The sequence below is a fragment of the Musca autumnalis genome, unplaced genomic scaffold, assembly GCF_047663935.1.
Source record: "Musca autumnalis isolate F117 unplaced genomic scaffold, ASM4766393v1 scaffold_2, whole genome shotgun sequence".
Classification (NCBI taxonomy): domain Eukaryota; kingdom Metazoa; phylum Arthropoda; class Insecta; order Diptera; family Muscidae; genus Musca; species Musca autumnalis.
Window position 1 is genome coordinate 175,928,901 of NW_027411755.1, and position 18,284 is coordinate 175,947,184.

Sequence of the window (18,284 nt, forward strand, 5' to 3'; positions counted from 1 at the left end):
TGGAGTATAAGTTATTATATTAAAAAGAACAAAAACAACAACATTCTCACTTACACAAACATACAGCTCCCAACAACTTAACAGCATTCTCGGGCGGTTCACAATCTTCAAAAAATGGTTTAGCGGCATACTGGGCAAAAGTCAATGCCACAATTGTCTGGAAGAAGAAAGAAAAAAAGAAACGAAATTTCGAATTGAAAACAAATGTTGGCACGTATTTTAATTCAATATTATTCAACAAATAATTTAATTCACATTTGTCTCAATAGCGCCAGCTAGCATAAACCTATGACAGTAACAGCAAACAACATCAGCGGAACGCTTGCAATATCCCAGCAATAAATTGTGGCTAAATAGCTACGAAAAGGTAAGTTGAACGGCTTAGGCCTGGAAAAGTCGCAACTAATTAAAACAAAACTTCTTCTACAATAAATTTAATAGATTTTCTCGACTTTTCCCATAGTAAATATTCTACAGAAAATTATTACAAGGAGGATCAAATGTGAAGTGATCCTGGCTACAGTTGACTCCAATTGTTTTTGTGCAACATTTTCATAAACCGTAAATCATTACCACAAAGTATTCATAATAATGGTTTGTTTCAGAATATGTAAGAACAGTTTGTGTACGAAAGTACACACTTTATGAATCATTTTGCTGGGATTTGTTTTCCATATGAAATACCCCTTTACTTTTACTTTCATTCTTGCCACTTTTTTCTAATAAATAACGAAGGTTGTCATCAGTTCGCATAGTTTTTCACTTTGTAAATTAAAAAACAACATTACAACCTTTATCAAGAACAGCAACTTTATTCAATTTATTCCATGACTAAACGACAATCGAATGAACTGCAATACAAAAACAACCGATATGTCACATGTAATGTTGTCAAATAAATCTAAATGCATAAACGTAAATTGTTTTTTTTTTCTAAATGATCGATCTCTTTGATGATTTGTACTTACTTGTGTTGTCGGTCGGATGATCAGCAATGCAATCCATAAACGTAAAAATCCCACCAAGGGACCAAATGCAACCAGCAAATAGGCATAATCACCACCGGATCGTGTTATACTCGTTCCAAGTTCAGCATAACATAGAGCGCCAATTGTCGATAGAATGCCACATGCTGACCAAATTAGTAATGAACTTCCAACAGATCTGTAAAGGGTAGATAATAATAATGTGGTGAGTTGTATGAACAATTGTTGTGGTTTTTTTATAAAAATTTAAAATATTTAACAATTAATAATAAATTTTAAAAATATTAAATTTATAAAATATTAAATTTATAAAATATTAAAATAATAAAATTATAAAATATTAATATTAATATATTAAATTATTACGTTATTAAAATATTAAAATGTCAATATTTTAAAATATTTATATCTATATTAAAATTCAACAATATTTAGATATTAAAATATTAAATTTAAAATTATTAGATTATTAAAATAATACTATGTTAAAATATTAAAGCATTAAAATCTTAGAGTACTTAAATATTAAAATATTTAAATATTAAAATAATAAAATATTAAAATTGGAACAGTTCTGCCCTTCAGACTGTACATTAAATAAAAGACCGAAGTGTTCAATTCCAAAGAAGCACTTTTATTATTACTCGGAGCAAAGTTATCAGATAGCTACTATGTAACGCGTTTGAATGGACTTTGCAGAATGAGTGAATTCTTTAATTTTTATTCCACTTAGATGCTACTTATGAGAAGCGATATACTCGTCTAGAACTAGATTTGCAAAATGTCAAATTATTAAATTAGTGAAACAATAAAATATTAAAATGTTAAATATTTAAATAATAAAATATTATAATTATGTGTAGTTAAAATGTTAAAATAATAAAATATTAAATTATTAAAATATTAAAACATTAAAATAATAAATATTAAAATATTTAAATTTTAAAATAGTAAAATATTAAAATATTTATAGATGTAAAAATTAAAAAATTAAAATCGTAAAGAATTATAATATTAAAATCTTAAAATATTTAAATAATAAAATATTATAATTATGTGTAGTTAAAATATTAAAATAATAAAATATTAAATTATTAAAATATTAAAATATTAAAATTTTAAAATATTAAAGTACCAAAATATAAAAATATCATAATATTAAAATTTAAAATATTGAAATAATAAAATATAAAAATATTAAAATTTTAAAATAATAAAATATTAATATATTAAAAATTAAAACAATAAAATTAGTGAAACAATAAAATATTAAAATGTTAAAATATTAAGAAACATTAGTCTATTGAAACATTAAAGTTTTAAAATATTTTATACTTAAATATTAAAATATATATAATATAAAAATATGAAAACATTAAATTAATAAAATATTTAAATATCAAAAAATTAAATATTATGTTATTAAAATAATAATAATTATTCCTCAAACAGCCCATACGGGACAAGGGAGACTTCTCTCTTATCAATGAGTGCACCCCGATTAATATTAGCTCAATTATGTGGGACCTACTGTTTATCGCCGAGTCTGAACGGCGTGTCTTAACACACCACTTGTATAGAATTTTTACATGGCTGAAATACTCAGGAAATGTCGCCAACATTACTGAGGTGTATTTTGCCACAGTGGACATTTTTGATGTTGCCTGGCCGGGGAATCGAACACACGACCTTCAGCGTGCAAGTCAGATGTGCATACCATTGCACACGGTGGCACCCAAATAATAATAAAATACTAAAATCGTACAATATTAAAATGTTAAAATTTAAAACATTAAATTATTTAAATATTGAGCTGTTAAAGTTTTAAATGATGTTAAATGTTAAAATTTTATTCCAACAACATCATCAAAATTAAAGAAATTCTTCGAAAAAATAACTTTCCTATCAAAACAATCGAAAATTTAGTTGAACGGGTAACAAGCAAAAATACAATTAGAGAGTCAAATGAGGAAAAGAAAATCTACAAAACAACAACATATACAAAGGGTTTCACAGAAAGATTAAAACAATCAAAAATATATGACGAACAAAAATATGAACTTGCTTACAGGTCAAACAATACCCTAAGCAGGGTGTTTAGCAGACTCAAGGATAGAGTTAAGGATGAAGACAAATCCAATGTGGGTTACCGCATGCCATGCAAAGGTGACAAGTCCAACTTATGTCGTAAGGTATATGTTGGCACTACCAAAACCAAACTTAAGACGAGAGTATCAGGCCACAAAGCTGTTAATAAACCCCCAGAACAAAAGACCGCACTTGCAGCCCACTGTGCATTAACACAACACACCCCCGATTTCAATAATGTCATAACTACCATAAACGCTACACTATTGAAATGTTACATATCATCAATACTCCCAACGATATCAGATTAAATTACAAAACAGACACAAATAACTGCGCTCAAAATATTAAATAACATTAATCTATTAAAACATTAAAGTTTTAAAATATTTATATTAATATACTTAATATTAAATTAATAAAATATTTAAATATCAAAATAATTAATTATTAAATTAAAATATTAGGTTATTAAAATAATAATAATTGTTCCACAAACAGCCCATAGAGGGACAGGGGAGACTTCTCTCATATCAATGAGTGCACCCCGATTGATATTAGCTCAATTATGTGGGACCTACTGTTTATCGCCGAGTCTGAACGGCGTGTCTTAACACACCACTTGTAGAGATGTTTTACATGGCTGAAATACTCAGGAAATGTCGGCAACATTACTGAGGGGTATTTTGCCACCGTGGACATTTTTGATGTTGCCTGGCCGGGGAATCGAACACACGACCTTCAGCGTGCAAGTCAGATGTGCGTACCATTGCACACGGTGGCACCCAAATAATTATAATAATATACTAAAATAGTACAATATTAAAATATTAAAATGTTAAAATTTAAATCATTAAATTATTTAAATAATAAGCTGTTAAAGTTTTAAATGATGTTAAATTTTTAAATATTAAAATATAAAAACTATTAAAAGATCAAAATGTCAAAATATTAAATTATTAAAATATTTAAATAAAAAATATTAATATCCCAGCAAAATGTTCGATGCCAAAGATGCTATTCAAGATGGGTGCAAGTGAAATGGAATGTCATTTTTCATCACCTTCACTCATTCTTTTTACAAGAGCGTGACCCCCAAAAGATACAATTCATTTTCAGATCTTAAGCATGTCATCTCATCTTTACTAACTCGATGGAATGGCATCTTTAACAATTCTTTGACATGGCATCTATACCAATCCTTTGGTATGCCATCTTAACCAATTCCCAAGAATAGCATTTTTACTAATCTTTGGCATGTCATTTTCACCAACCCTTTGGCATGTAATTTTCACGTCGTGTTCGGAAAATGGAAAATGCTGTATTGAAAAATTATTTTCATTTTTTTATTTTATTAATTCAAAGGAATTAATGAAATAACTATAATTTATTTATCATCATAAAGTTTACATCAATAATTGCAGTTTGCTCTCGTTGTTGTAACAGTAAATATGGGTCTATCAGTCGTAAGAATGTGGATATTTCGCTATTTATATGGTTTGTAACCACAAAGCTGCAAATTTAAGTTTCTTAGCAGGATTGGTAGGGCAATTCAAAAGGAGCAGTGTGTCGTGGGGGCCTGTGCTGTATGCTGGGCAGATGTTATGAAGACCCCTTGGCTGCCTGGGTCTGTGGTCTGAATTCTGCTATCATCGACCATGACATTCAACCCTATTGTTCCCAACTCGGCCGCCCATCATCAACCATGACATTCAACTCTATTGTTCCCAACTCGGCCGCCCAGGTAGTGAACAGAGTTGCCGTAGATTTATTGGCTGGTATTTGCATATTCCTCGCGTGGAAAAATGGTAAGATCAGACAAAAAGGAGTTCAGTCTTTCACAAATGTCGTCAGGGAAGGCACCTGACGCCAAGGTAGTACAATCATTCGCTTACGTTACGATCTCAATGCCGTCTGCAGCGTTTGGAATTCAGAAGAGGTTTCCTTCACTCTACGGGTCTTGGACTTCTTGATCCTAAATTCTACGTACTATTGTCATCCACAATTAAAATTTTTTATCCAACGTTTCAAACTTGGACGGTGCGTAGTCTGCTCGATGACATCAAACAACGAGGGTGATTGACAATGTCAAAGGGCTTTGCTAAATCAAGTGTCACTATCACTGTTCTATCGCACGGCTTGCTCTGAGTGAGTCCTAGGCTAATATGGAGATGGCCTTCAGCACAGTTGTTGTTTTTTCTGATGCTGGAGGAACTAAAGCCACAAGGTTCCTTGCTACGGGCGACAAAAGCGAAATCGGTTTGTAAGATTCACCTTTGCTGGCATCCTTTTCGGGCTTCAGTAGCTGGCCTATTTTCCACATTTCGGGAACGATGTGTTTGGCAAGCGACAGGTTGTAAATTTAAGTGAGAAACTTGACTTCCGGCCGTCCCAGCTGTTGCAGTCTAAACACCGCCGCTGCACGCAACAGAGTTTACTTCCTCCGCAACAGGTTTTGATTCATCTTACAAAAGGATTTTACTTCCCATCAGTGCAGTGCAGATTTCGACATTGACTCCAACTGCAGATTACTATTTCGTGAATTTTATTTTACTTGTTGAGCAGGGTTCTCTAGAGCAGGCAAGGAAACTTTTATAATTGGTCTCTTCCTTTACTTTTAAAAATGGTAATTGTTGCAAAAATGGTAAAAGTGGTGAACTGCTCTCATATAAATTGTATGCTTTTAAAAGTAAGGAAACACTTTGGGGGTAAAAACTGGTAACCTCAGGCACGTAAAGGAACACGATCAATACCAAAGACTGCAGTCCGACTCTACTTTTAGCTGAATGATTGGTACTTCCTAGCATAAAAAATCTTACATTGCTTTAAACGTACATATTTAGATAAATATATGGTAACATGGGGCGCCTTCGCCACGTTTTTGTTCAAAATGTTCTCATACCGACACCGTTAGCGTTTTTTGAAATATTATTTTTGGTACAAATATTAGCGTATCTTGACTTATAGTCAATAAGTTTTGATATATAAGTGGTTATAATTTTGTTTTTAAAATATTATTTTTGAGAATTTACAAAATGTCTAAAAAGTGGCGAAGCCTCCCCACCCATGGGGCAGCTTCGCCATTGATATTGAACATTTTCCAACGGACTCTAAAGCTGTAATTTGCAATACTTTTTCGTTAAATATCAACATTATGCGAAAAAGGAATATGTTTTCTATTGAATAATCAAAAATGATTCTAAAATTCACAAATAGTAATCGATTCTAGCGGTTATTTGAAGTAGGTTCCTTGAATTTAGGTACAAAAATCGTAATATAACTAAAACAAGATACGTTTATGATACTATTTGATTTTAACTTCACATTATAGTGTGGTATATCTATGGCATAAGGAATTGAAGTTAAACATGACAAATTTCTGACATTAACCCACCACACACCTATCATGGCGTAGGCGCCCCACCCCCAACATATCTCATAATATGAATATATTGACATTTGTTATTGTTTTTTTTTTTATGTAAACTATTGGGATTTCTATTCTTCAGTAGGTGTCTTCTAACGGTATAAAATATGTTTTTAATATCACAAAAGGTAAAGAAGATATCACAAAAAACATCTACCATAATTATTTTTCGCAATACCCTCAGGACACAAAACTCCGTGCGTCCGCTATCATACTTATGACATAACTTTTAGGAGATGATAGATCTTCATTAAACTCACAATTTTGCCTTTAACGGATTTTTTCTAGCACTTGTATTTTACGAGAAAATCGGCGATGGCGTACCCGCCCCAGTGGCGAAGGCGCCCCATGTTACCATATATATTCTTTATACATGTGTAAAAATAAAAACACAAAAATTCATCTCTATTGGATAGATGAAATGGGTTCAAATGCTAAGGAAAAGATCAGATCTATCACGACTTCCTTTGAATTGGTTCAAATGCTGATGGAACGATCGGATCTTTCACGACTTCCTTCGAATGGATTTAAATGCTGATGAAAAGATCGGATCTTTCACGACTTCATTTGAACCAATGCAAAAGATCCAGTGAAATCATTGTATTCAGTTATTATATTCAGAATAAAATGTTAAATGTTAATATATTAAATTATTAATATATTAAAACATAGAAATATTAAAATAGTAAAACAATAAAATATTAAAACAGTAAAAAAATAAAAAGTTCTAATATTAAAACACTGAAATATTAAAATATTGAAATGTTCAAATAATAAAATAGTAATAGTAAACATCAGGTTATTATAATAATTTTTTTCTTGTGGGTCGAGAAGGGAGAATGCTTTACGCATCTGGCGATGTCGTCACAATCGTCGTATGCCGGACTCGAGTCTTATACCGGCTAAAAACCCACCTCCATTCACCCCTTGGATTACCACAACCTCGGAACCGTTTTCGCATTACTTCTAGGTGGAACCCCTAATTGTTGTCGGTGCACCATTTCATCTTGTTTTTACCTGCGTCCAGGCCCCGCGCTTGCTCATTGAGTACTTCCATCAAGATCTTTCTTCTTTTCTCGCAGAACATTTTTTGCAAAGATCTTTATAGTTTCCCACCTTCTTTCATCTTGCACCATTTTGATAACAATATTGCCACAACTCAGTTCTCCAACCTCTGCTTCCAGTAGTGCTCGTCTGGAGGCCCACCTTTCACACTTCAGAAAAGTGTGTTCAGCGTCATCAAACACTTCTTCCTCTTCGTAGATGCAGTACGGTGTACTGCATTTCCCCATGCGGTACAGGTACTTTCGGAAGTAACCGTGTCCCGAAAGCATCTGCGTTATGTAGTAATTTACCTCGCCGTGTTTTCTGTTAGACCATATTCGGAGATCAGGGATCACCTTGTGTGTTCATCTTCCTTTTGTTCCGTTCGTCCACCGGAGTTGCCATATATCCATTGTTTCATCTGGTATAACAAGTGTATCATTTTCTAATTTTGCGATGTAAGCCTTTCGTCGCTTGATTGCCTGCAAATCGATAGGAATCATGCCAGCTATTACCAGGATGGCTTCTGCTGATACGGTGCGGTATGCTGATGTCAGGCGGAGCGCAGCAGTTCTTTGTACACTTAATAATTTTCTCGCTAGCTACTGCTTTTCCAGCGTCGGTGCCCAGATTTCACATCCATAAAGGAGTATGCTGTTTATCACCTCCATGAGTAGTTTCCTTCTGCTCGGTACGCGACCACCAGTGTTTGCCATCAACCTACTCATTTGAGCTCTTATCTTTGGCGCCTTTGTTGCGTTCCGTACGTGGCGTTCCACAGATCTGGTCCCAGTAGTGATCCTTGTACCGCTCCTGAGGTGATTTTCATCTTTTTGGTGCCTTGGTTTGAGTCGTATATCAATATACGATTTTTAAGGTAGTCGCCTATTACTCTTCTTAAGTACTTTGGAATGTTGAAGATTTTGTCCAAAGCATCGGGAACATCGGCCCATTTTAAGCTATTAAAAGCACACGGTGCTCTTGAAACAATTTTAAATGGAAGGTGCTTACACATCGGAAGTTTTTGCGAATTCTGAAACTACAATGTTTATAGATGAGAACAATCAAAAAACAAAAAAAATCGCCGGAGCGCTTTTTAAATAAATCGCGATTTAATTTGACATTTTTAGGAGTTGTTTAGGTTTTCGCGATTTTGCTTAGAAACCGCAATTCCAATCAAAATGGGACTAAAACAAATGTTGTAGCTATGAAAATTCTCTACAAGAGTGACCTTTATGATATTCTCGTCAGTTTTACCGTTTTTGAGATATAGAAGTTCAAGTTGGATCAATTCAAATTCAATTCAATTCTGTATCGCCCCCTTATAAAACAATTTGATGACTGCAAATTCCCAACTTAAACTCATATATCTAAAAAAATGGTACAACTTAGGATAAGTTACTAAAGCCAGTCTTGTAGAGAATTTTCACAGCTTTAAGATTTTCTCAGGTCCCATATCTATAAGACTTACCGTATTCAAGCAAAATCACGAAACCCTAACAAAAAAATCTAAAAATTTAAACTGAGCTTCTTTATCTCAAAAATGGTACAGGCTGGGAACAAATAATAAACGTCAATCCTCTAGAGAATTTTCACAGCTACAACATTTTCTTTAGCTCCATTTCGATTGGACTTACGGTTTCCAAGCAAAATCGTGAAAACCTATAAAGCACCTAAAAATGTGAATTTTGACCGCGATTTATTTAAAAATCCCTACAGCGATTTTTTCTTGTTTTTGGATTTTTCTCATCTATGAACATTGCTGTTTCAGAATTGACAAAAACTTCCCCTGTGTAAGCGGTTTTCATCAAAAGTTAGTTAAGGCGCACCCTTCATGACATTGTTTTATAAGGGGGGGATACAGAATTGCATTGAATTTGAATTGTCCCAATTTGAACTTCTATACCTCAAAAATGGTAAAAACTACGAAAATACCATTAACGTCGATCTTGTAGAGAATTTTCATAGCTACAACATTTTCTATAGTCCCATTTTGATTCGACTTGCGGTTTCTAAGCAAACTCGTGAAAACCTAAACAACCCCTAAAAATGTCAATTTATATCGCGATTTATTTAAAAAGCGCTCCGGCGATTTTTTTGGTTTTTTGATTTTTCTCATCTACGAACATTGTAGTTTCAGAATCCGCAAAAACTTCCGAGGTGTAAGCACCTTCCATTTAAAAAATAAAAAATTGTTTCAAGAGCACCGTGAGCATTCTTGATGTCCAGCGTTGCCAACAAGATAATTGGTCTGGAGTAGTGATTAACTTGGTGTGTTGATTCCACAGAACTTACAACTTCACTCAGTGCTCCAATTGTTGATTTTCCTGGTCTAAAACCATATTGTCTTTCTGAAGGTCCTCCTGCGGCGCTAACTGCTTCGTGTAGTCTAGGTTTCAGTAGCCTCTCGAACATTTTTCCGGCAGTGTTCAGCTTGCATAGTGGCCTGTATGATGACGGCGATGTTTGTTCATCCTTACCCTTGTTAATCAAGACCAGCTTCTGCGTTTCCATATATCTGGAAAGATACCCTCGCTTATGCACTTGTTGTACATCCTTAAGAGTACGTTTGGTCGGTAAAGCGCTACTTCCCTAATGACTTGTGCTGGTATTCCATCTGGACCAGGAGCCTTTTGTTTTAAGGTTATTATAATAATAAAATATATATATTTTTTAAATATTAAATAATTAAAATATTTAAACATTATAGCTTCGTTCCCGTACTTTTTAATAGTAAAACTCGCAAAAGAGAGAACTGTAAAAAAATTGTTCACACAAAAAAGATTTTTGAAATAGTTCGGGAACGGAAAAATGGAAAATACGTCAAAAAAACTGGAACAAATGTCAAAGGCGGCGTATCAGCCAATCAGACGCCGGCATCCATGTTACTATTTTTTACACGTTCAAATTTGTCGAGTAAAAAGTTTTTAAAGAGAGCGTAATTCAGCGCCATTTTTGTTTAAAGAGAAGTGAACATTTTACAACTTTTTTGTGTACGGGAACGGGTTTTCGGGTAAAATGTGTAAAAGTCGTAAAAATTTTAAAAACTTTTTAGTTCTGGAACAAAGCTTAAATTATTAAAATGTTAAAATATTAATTATTAAAACATTAAAATTATTTTAATATTTAATAAATATTAAAATAATATAATATTAAAGTATTTAATTGTAAAAATAATTAATCATTAAAATATTTAAATAAAAAAATATCAAAACGTTTGCTGGCGTAATGTCGAGTAAAAAAGACGCAGCTACGGTACGCTATTCATTGTAACTCCATTGCATATATGTATGTATGTAAATGTTTGTTTGGAGCATCCATTGATTGATTGGACTGCCCGCGTCTAAATTGATTTATTAATACGCCTGGTATGTTCGGAAGTGGAATTCCGTTTTAGGAACTCTCACAAAAATATTTAATTGATTATTTAAAGTCATTTATTTTTATTAGAGAAATGCGTTCTTCTGCGTTGTTTGTTTCTATACAAATGTGAAATCAATTTGTGACCAACATTTAATCATTTGTATTTCAAAGTGACGAATTATTTGTTACTTGAAAATATTGGCATTTAAAAAAAAATAAATAAACCCAAACTTGTTCAACTTTGTGGAGAATAAAATTGTAGAAATGCCAATAAAATATTAGATTCGTACAGTTTCCAAAGCCGAGCAATCGTTTTCAGGAACCTACCTAGGCAAGTTGGGGTGTCGGGCTTCTTCTATATTGGCCTTGTTCTAGTCCGTAAGCTGCTGTTTCAGATAAAAGGCCACGGTCCTTAAAAAATTTTGTATAGTTTATCATTTTTTATTCGTAATAAAGTCTTTGTTCTCAAGAGTTAATTACTAATTGAACGCCTCAACCAAATTTTGTATAGCTTTTAGGTTGAACGTGTTGCAGCAAATGTTAGCCGTATAAGTATACCTTTTATTAACTCTCATACTGCTTAAGACATAAGTACATACCTACAATAGATCGTTTTACAGGTAAAACGAGTTGAATCTACCTGCAGTGACGTGCCTAAATATACATTTCTTATTACCAAATATTTGATTTAATTTATGCACTTTATATCTTTCGTAAAAATCCTATCTCATATTTTCATTTTTAATGTCAATGACCCTGCATACGAGTATGTTGTTTCCATATGAATTGTCAGCGTTATTTATTTGCGACCCAGATATTAAAAGAAATATTATTTTTTATTACAAATCATTGGCTTTACGTTATTAACTTGTATTATTCAAATATGGCTAAGCCAGAGGTTTATTTCTTGGTGACCAAAACGATGCAAATTTTTTTTCACAAGTTTGACTTTAGTGCCCCTGCATTGAACTAATGAATACTTCCTCCACTTCCACCTTTCATTTTCCTCGCTTAAAATTATTGTAACCTCTAAAATGTAAACTTTTTGTTTATGTTTTTCTTCGTTAAAAATCAAATTAAATACTTTTTTTTTGTTTTGACCAACACAAGCCAAGATAAACATAATTGACGTACATACATACAAAATATTTTTATAAACATGCACATCAAAAAATATTCCAGTCAATTCTAAATTTTGTTATGACGGTGCATATTTTTCATTGCATTTTTAAGGTGCAATGTAATTTTACCGCAATGTCATGAATTTAATCTATCAGAAATGCAGCAGCAGTACAATGGCGTAATGTTATAAACAATAATATTTTTGTTATGATTTTGGGAAATTTTATAATATGTTCGTACCTGCAGTCAGAAAAGAACAAAAAGGTTCAACAATAACTGAAAAAAACATTTTCCATAGACATCCCTGGGGGCAATTCTCATATCAATGAGCGCAAAACAAATCGAAAAAATTAAACCCCAAAACAAAATCCTTCGGTTGCAGTCTGGCAGCTCTTCTAAGGATGAAGTTTAGCATGTAGCCAGGAGCTGGAAGCTATCCAAGTAGGAGTAGACATCACTGGAAACAGTTTTGTCACACTTCATCAGCAAAATACAAAAAAAGTTCCGAAATTCCTGTACCAAAAAAATGCTAAAAATGCTACAGTTAACAAATTGGATGAGGCGAACAAACTCACCTATACCATAGGTCGTCACCACGGGAATTTTAAACGAAAGTACTCACAATATCGAATCAAACACCCGAAAAGTTTCCGAATTTCGGATCAAACATTCGATAACTTTTCAAATATCGGATCAAACATCCGATAATGTTCCGAACTTCGGATCAAACATCCGAATTTTTTTTTTTGAAATTCTGAAAATGAATCCGAAACTCATCCTATTTTCCTCACATTTTCGAATGCTCCTTTAGAATTTTCTCCGAAATTGTGGGCAATTTCACACAATTTAGTTCCGAATTCCGAACGAATACGGCATTAGAATCGGAAACTTGTGCACAGTTTCTTTCCGAATTCGGAAAAAATTTTAGCAGGGTAATCTCACCACCGATCATCCGCAATGAATTAACGCACACGATGTTTATCGAGAGAGGGAGTGATAATCTCGTGTGTGTGACCAACACTAACAGAGCGGTTGCATTTGTAGTGGTAGGTGAGCCCTGACTTATACCGAAATTGTCGAAAATTACGAGAGAGCAAAAGCCCCTCAATTTGATGGTTGCTGTAGCTGAGGACAAGAAGGGAAAACCATTGCGGAATGGGGTAAAGTAGAAACCAAGTTGTCCGGACAAGTTGTGGAACATGTTTTTAAAAATTCTCCCGTGCCCCATTTCGACCCTAGCGAGGTGCATCGTGGTTACAGCGTCATCATATGCATGGGTGAGTTCTCAAAGGGGTTTTGTGGAAAAATGCATGGTTAAGCTCAGCGTTGCTTGCAACGACATCAGTCTAAGGCTGATTTTGGTGCAGAAAATGCCAATGAGATCTCGCGCAAGAACTTGGTGGTTGCCTAGGATATAATGCGACGAACTAATGTTGTTGAAAGGTTTGGCGAAAATGAACAAGGATTTTACAGTGGGATGGTCCGGAATCGCTTCTGAGCCACCCAACAATAACGGCATGAGTCTAGTTCTACCGATAACAGAGGCTGGAGTGGAGGCATTGGAGAGACATGGGAACAAGATGTTCTTTGGCATAAGGCAGACCAAAGTTAATATTCTACGTCCGCATGGAGAAGACGGCGTATATGAGGACGACGATGCCACATCATCGGTCCACAAAAATTATGTTAAGATCATGCAGATCAATCTGAAGCACTCTATAGTCGCTTCAGACAACCTGTGGATTCTTCTGATCGAAGAGGGACTTGACAGAGGCATCATACAAGAACCCTGCGCTTAAGAAAACTAAGTAAAAGGTCAGGATAAAGGAGGCTGCAAGACCATATACGATTAGATCGTGTCTAATTGCTACCTAAACGATTTTTATGTCTTCAGTTTAGAACAGCGGACTTCAACGTGGCAATATTTTAGCTGGAGAATGGTAAGGCAGTTCCTTATCACCACCAGGACCAATATGGATGACTGTGGTAGCCAGCGTGCTTATTCAATACCTGACCAGAACATCAAAATTTTCGGCGGTGGCAAATTCTTGCTGGCTTACATTTCCTGAATATTTCAAACACGCCTTTCAGAATAGGCGATTACAAAGTGGGTCCCATATAATTGAGCCAATATAAATTGGCGTGCACTCATTAATATGAAGGAATTCTCCCTTGTCCTTTCGGGGATGTTGTGAAAACATATCGCACCTGTTCAACAAAAGGGTAGTAACTCAAAATTTTGAAATTTTGATAAATAATAATTAACTCCACCAACTGTAAAAATCTCGCAGCTCGTAACACCACCTGTTGTTGTTCCCTGAAAATGCAGCCTTTTTGGAATTAAATTGCAATATACTCCAAGGTGGTAAGATAGAGAAAATGGTGGATTTCATTAGTCTGAAAAAATCATTGTGGCGGCGATGCAGGAAACCAAGCTCAATAACAGCTGTTGCTTAAAACGTTGTGATGGTTGCAACGTACCAAGGAATGATCGTACCTGTAGTAGAGGTCTCTCTGTTCAATACAGACTTATCTCGCTTTAGTCTAACTCTAATGACCCTTACATGGAATGAATGGGGTAGCAGTCAGGCGTGGAACTGCTGAGGTAAAGATTGCATAAATAGCAGTACTCTAGGTCCTGAGCATTCGGTCCTTGAAAACGACCAGAGGGGTTTAGTGCTGGCAAAGAAAATTGATAGCTCTACGTTTTGCACGGTCACTCAAACAACTACCACAATTAGCGGAGAGTGTCACAGTTGGTCTGACAAACGACGTCACCTGGCAACCCATCGTTTCTATTGGGTCAGACCATCCCCCCATAATTGTCTCCATCAGCGGGCCGCCTGATTTCATCATCTCTGAATGCCGTACTTTCATTAATCATGGGAAAGCTAATTGGCCTAGTTTCAGAGAGTTCACTAATCACCGCTTCAGAGACCTGTCCAAACCTTCTGATGTTCGGGTAGCAGATAGGACGTTCCGAGACATTATTATTGATAAATGTTGCACAGACAGAACAAAGGAGACCTCTCATATCAATTAGTGCACTCCGATTCATATTAGCTCAATGGTCCTGGTTTATCGGCGAGTACGAACGGCGTGTTTTAAGACGCCACTTGTAGAGATGTTTTACGTGACTGAAATACTCAGGAAATGTCGCCAACATTACTGATGGGTATTTTGCCACCGTTGAAAATTTGATGTTGCCTGGCCGAGGAATCGAGCCTACGACCTTCAGCGTGTATAACTTTTGACAGTGTGTTAGTAAGGTTGCACAGCGTTGCCGCTTCCATACAAAAGTGGACAAAAATAGAAGGATTTGACCTAGGTTGATGAATTTTTGCACAAGTACTTGTAAGGGCATAGGAATGCAAAATTTCAACTTTGGTCCATATCGGTTCAGATTTGGATATAGCCCCCATATATATCTTTCTCCGATTTTGCTATAACTCGGTCAATTTTGATCGAATAGCCTTCAAATTTAATATGTAATATTTTCTTAGGCCCCTGAGTAGCTCTACGGATTTTCACAAAAATCGGTTCAGATTTGGATATAGCCCCCGTATATATCTTTCCCCGATTTTGCTATAACTCGGTAAATTTTGATCGAATAGCCAAATCTGAACCGAAAATCGGTGAACCTATTCAGGGACCTAAGAAAATATCAGATATCAAATTTGAAGGCTATTCGATTAAAATTGACGGAGTTATAGCAAAATCGGGGAAAGATATATATGGGGGCTATATCCAAATCTGAACCGATTTCTTTGAAAATAGGTAGAGCTACTCAGGGGCCTAAGAAAATATTACATGTTAAATTTGAAGGCTATTCATCAAAAATTGAGCGAAATATAGCAAAATCGGGGAAAGATATATATGGGGGCTATATCCAAATCTGAACCGATTTTTGCTAAAATGAAACTACTCAGGAGCCTAAGAAAATAACACATACTAAATTTGAAGGCTATTCGATCAAAATTGAACGAGTTGTAGCAAAATTGGGAAAAGATATATATGGGGGCTATATAAAATCTGAACCGATATATCTCAGAAGGTTGCAAGGATGGGCAGAATGTTTTTACACATTTTGATTTGGAAGATATGTCCAATTAACGGAAAACAGGAGCCAAGGTGGCAATAGGTGGCAATCAAAAGATCTGCTCTACTAAATATTAAGAATTTTGAATTTTTTTATCAAATTTAAATTTTGATTTCTTGATAACGGTACATTGTCCATGTGCAGTTAATGTCAACTTTTTGTACTAAAACGTTATATTTATAGCCCACTCATCAAATCCCCATCCAAAACTTTTAGTATTATCAACAAATTTTTCAGAAAATGTTATTTTAAATGTCGCCTTATTTTCAGATGATTATCGCCTTAGATTACCTGGGAAATATTTTTCATATTTAAAGAGCTATAACTTCATTATGGATGCACATATCGACAAAATTCTTTCATATACCTTGTATCGGATGTGTTTACTGTAAGAAAAAAAACATAAACATATGTAAAAGTTAACATCACATTTTTTGATTTTTGTCCACGCGGCAACACTGTGGGTTGTATGCACGCATGCTCCAAAACAAAAACAAATCAAAACATTTGCTTCCTTTTGTATGCTCTTTTGTTGCGTTCGGGTCGTGTGTGTGTGTGTGAATTGCCGAAAAACTTCGTAACTTCAACAATACCAAAGAACGGCATTGCCCTAGATTGAGGGGCACTGGAAATAAACAGGTTGGTAGGTGAGCATAAGCGGAATAACTGGCCAGATCATTTAACGATTTGGAATAATAGAGCCGGAATAAGAGAAGTGTGCGCAACAGTTAAGCCACACTCGAACCCTGGAATTAACGATAGGATCTCAGTCACGTTTTCGGACGTTACACTGACTGATCCGAATAGGTGCGTAAGCTATTTTTATTGACAGTTTGTCGATCACAATCTCCTGGCAATCCCAGCCAGCTTGTTTTTTGCCAGCGGCTGTCATCATCAAACCTATGCTGCTACCACAACAAATCTTTCCGGGCCAGATGGTATTATACCAAAAAATGTTACAAAGCTCGGAGGGCATAACTAGTGCACATCTGTAGCAGATATATATCCCTCAACAAAGTAGCAATGAATTGGAGACAGAAAAAGGTTGACTTCAAATCCAAAGCAGGAAAACGTAGCACAGTGGTGGCACTTACAAGGGAAGGTGTGACAAAAAAATACTACAAAATGCTATATCGAACTGAAATTGTTATCATTGGGTCATAGTGGCCTAAAAACACTCTATGTAAAATATTGGGGTCCTCGGTCCAAAATTTCGCGTGGTTTCCATGAAACGAATCATCTTGAGTTTAAGTATTTTACTGTTACCAAGACATTTTTCAACCAAATTTGCTGTAATCCGGTATCAGGAGTTATTATTGCATTGTAAGCATCCCCACAAAAAATTGTCAGTATTGGTCCATAATTTGGTTTATTCCCCTATGATTTATATATCGATTTATTTGAGCAGATGTCAACCAAATATTTTAAGCGACTATGTTCTTATAATAATCTCAGACTTCAGAACACCATCTTATAAAGGAATGTCTTATCGGTCCACTTTTGACCACAGCCTCCATATAGGGTTACCATCCTTTTCTTAGTACTTTATAAGATTTAACCACATTTATCTGCAGAATTACTTGTAATAATGTATTTTTGGTTCCCAATGCGGGGAAAAATCTCCACTTTTTAGCGTGGTCCAACATAAGGGTGTCCCAAAAATAATATAAGTTATATGTTAAAGTGAATACCCCCAAATCTTTTTTTTCGCGAGTTTTCATTACAGTTCTAAGTTACCATGACCATAGAAATCGCTAATAGTACAAAAAACATTATGTTGAAACCAAATAAAAGAAAGGATAATAAAATTACTTAAAAATATTCCAAAAAATATAAATTCAGCAACTAAAAAAGGGTGTTAAACTTTTGGTCATAACTGCAAAAACTGCAAATTTCCGCAAAAAGTCTATACAGTTTTGAAATCTACAGGCGCTAGGCTTCACTTTCGTACTAGTTGCCATTTGTGCGAATTTGTGGAAAGTAATTTAAACTTTAAGGAAATCCATACATCTATATTAAATTTTTTTCATTTTGACCGATATTATAACCAAAATATATGGCAACCCTTGCAATTTAGAGGAATTTTCACAACTAGGAAAATGAAGCTAAGACAATTTACTAAATGATTCAACTTCAGTTAAGGCATTAAAAACAG

At 34.6% G+C, this 18,284-nt stretch overlaps 1 protein-coding gene across 12 annotated transcripts in view; it reads right to left on the minus strand.

Moving 5' to 3' along the window:
* Positions 1-18,284, minus strand: part of JhI-21 (Juvenile hormone Inducible-21) — a 59,336-nt gene that overhangs the window by 21,940 nt on the left and 19,112 nt on the right. For all 12 annotated transcript variants that reach the window (XM_073970034.1, XM_073970026.1, XM_073970029.1 and 9 more), the window contains exons 3-4: positions 969-1,164; positions 55-157 (exon numbers count right to left, since the gene is read on the minus strand). In XM_073970034.1, the coding sequence (XP_073826135.1) occupies positions 55-157; positions 969-1,164 (299 nt within the window). The remainder of the gene's footprint in view (positions 1-54; positions 158-968; positions 1,165-18,284) is intronic.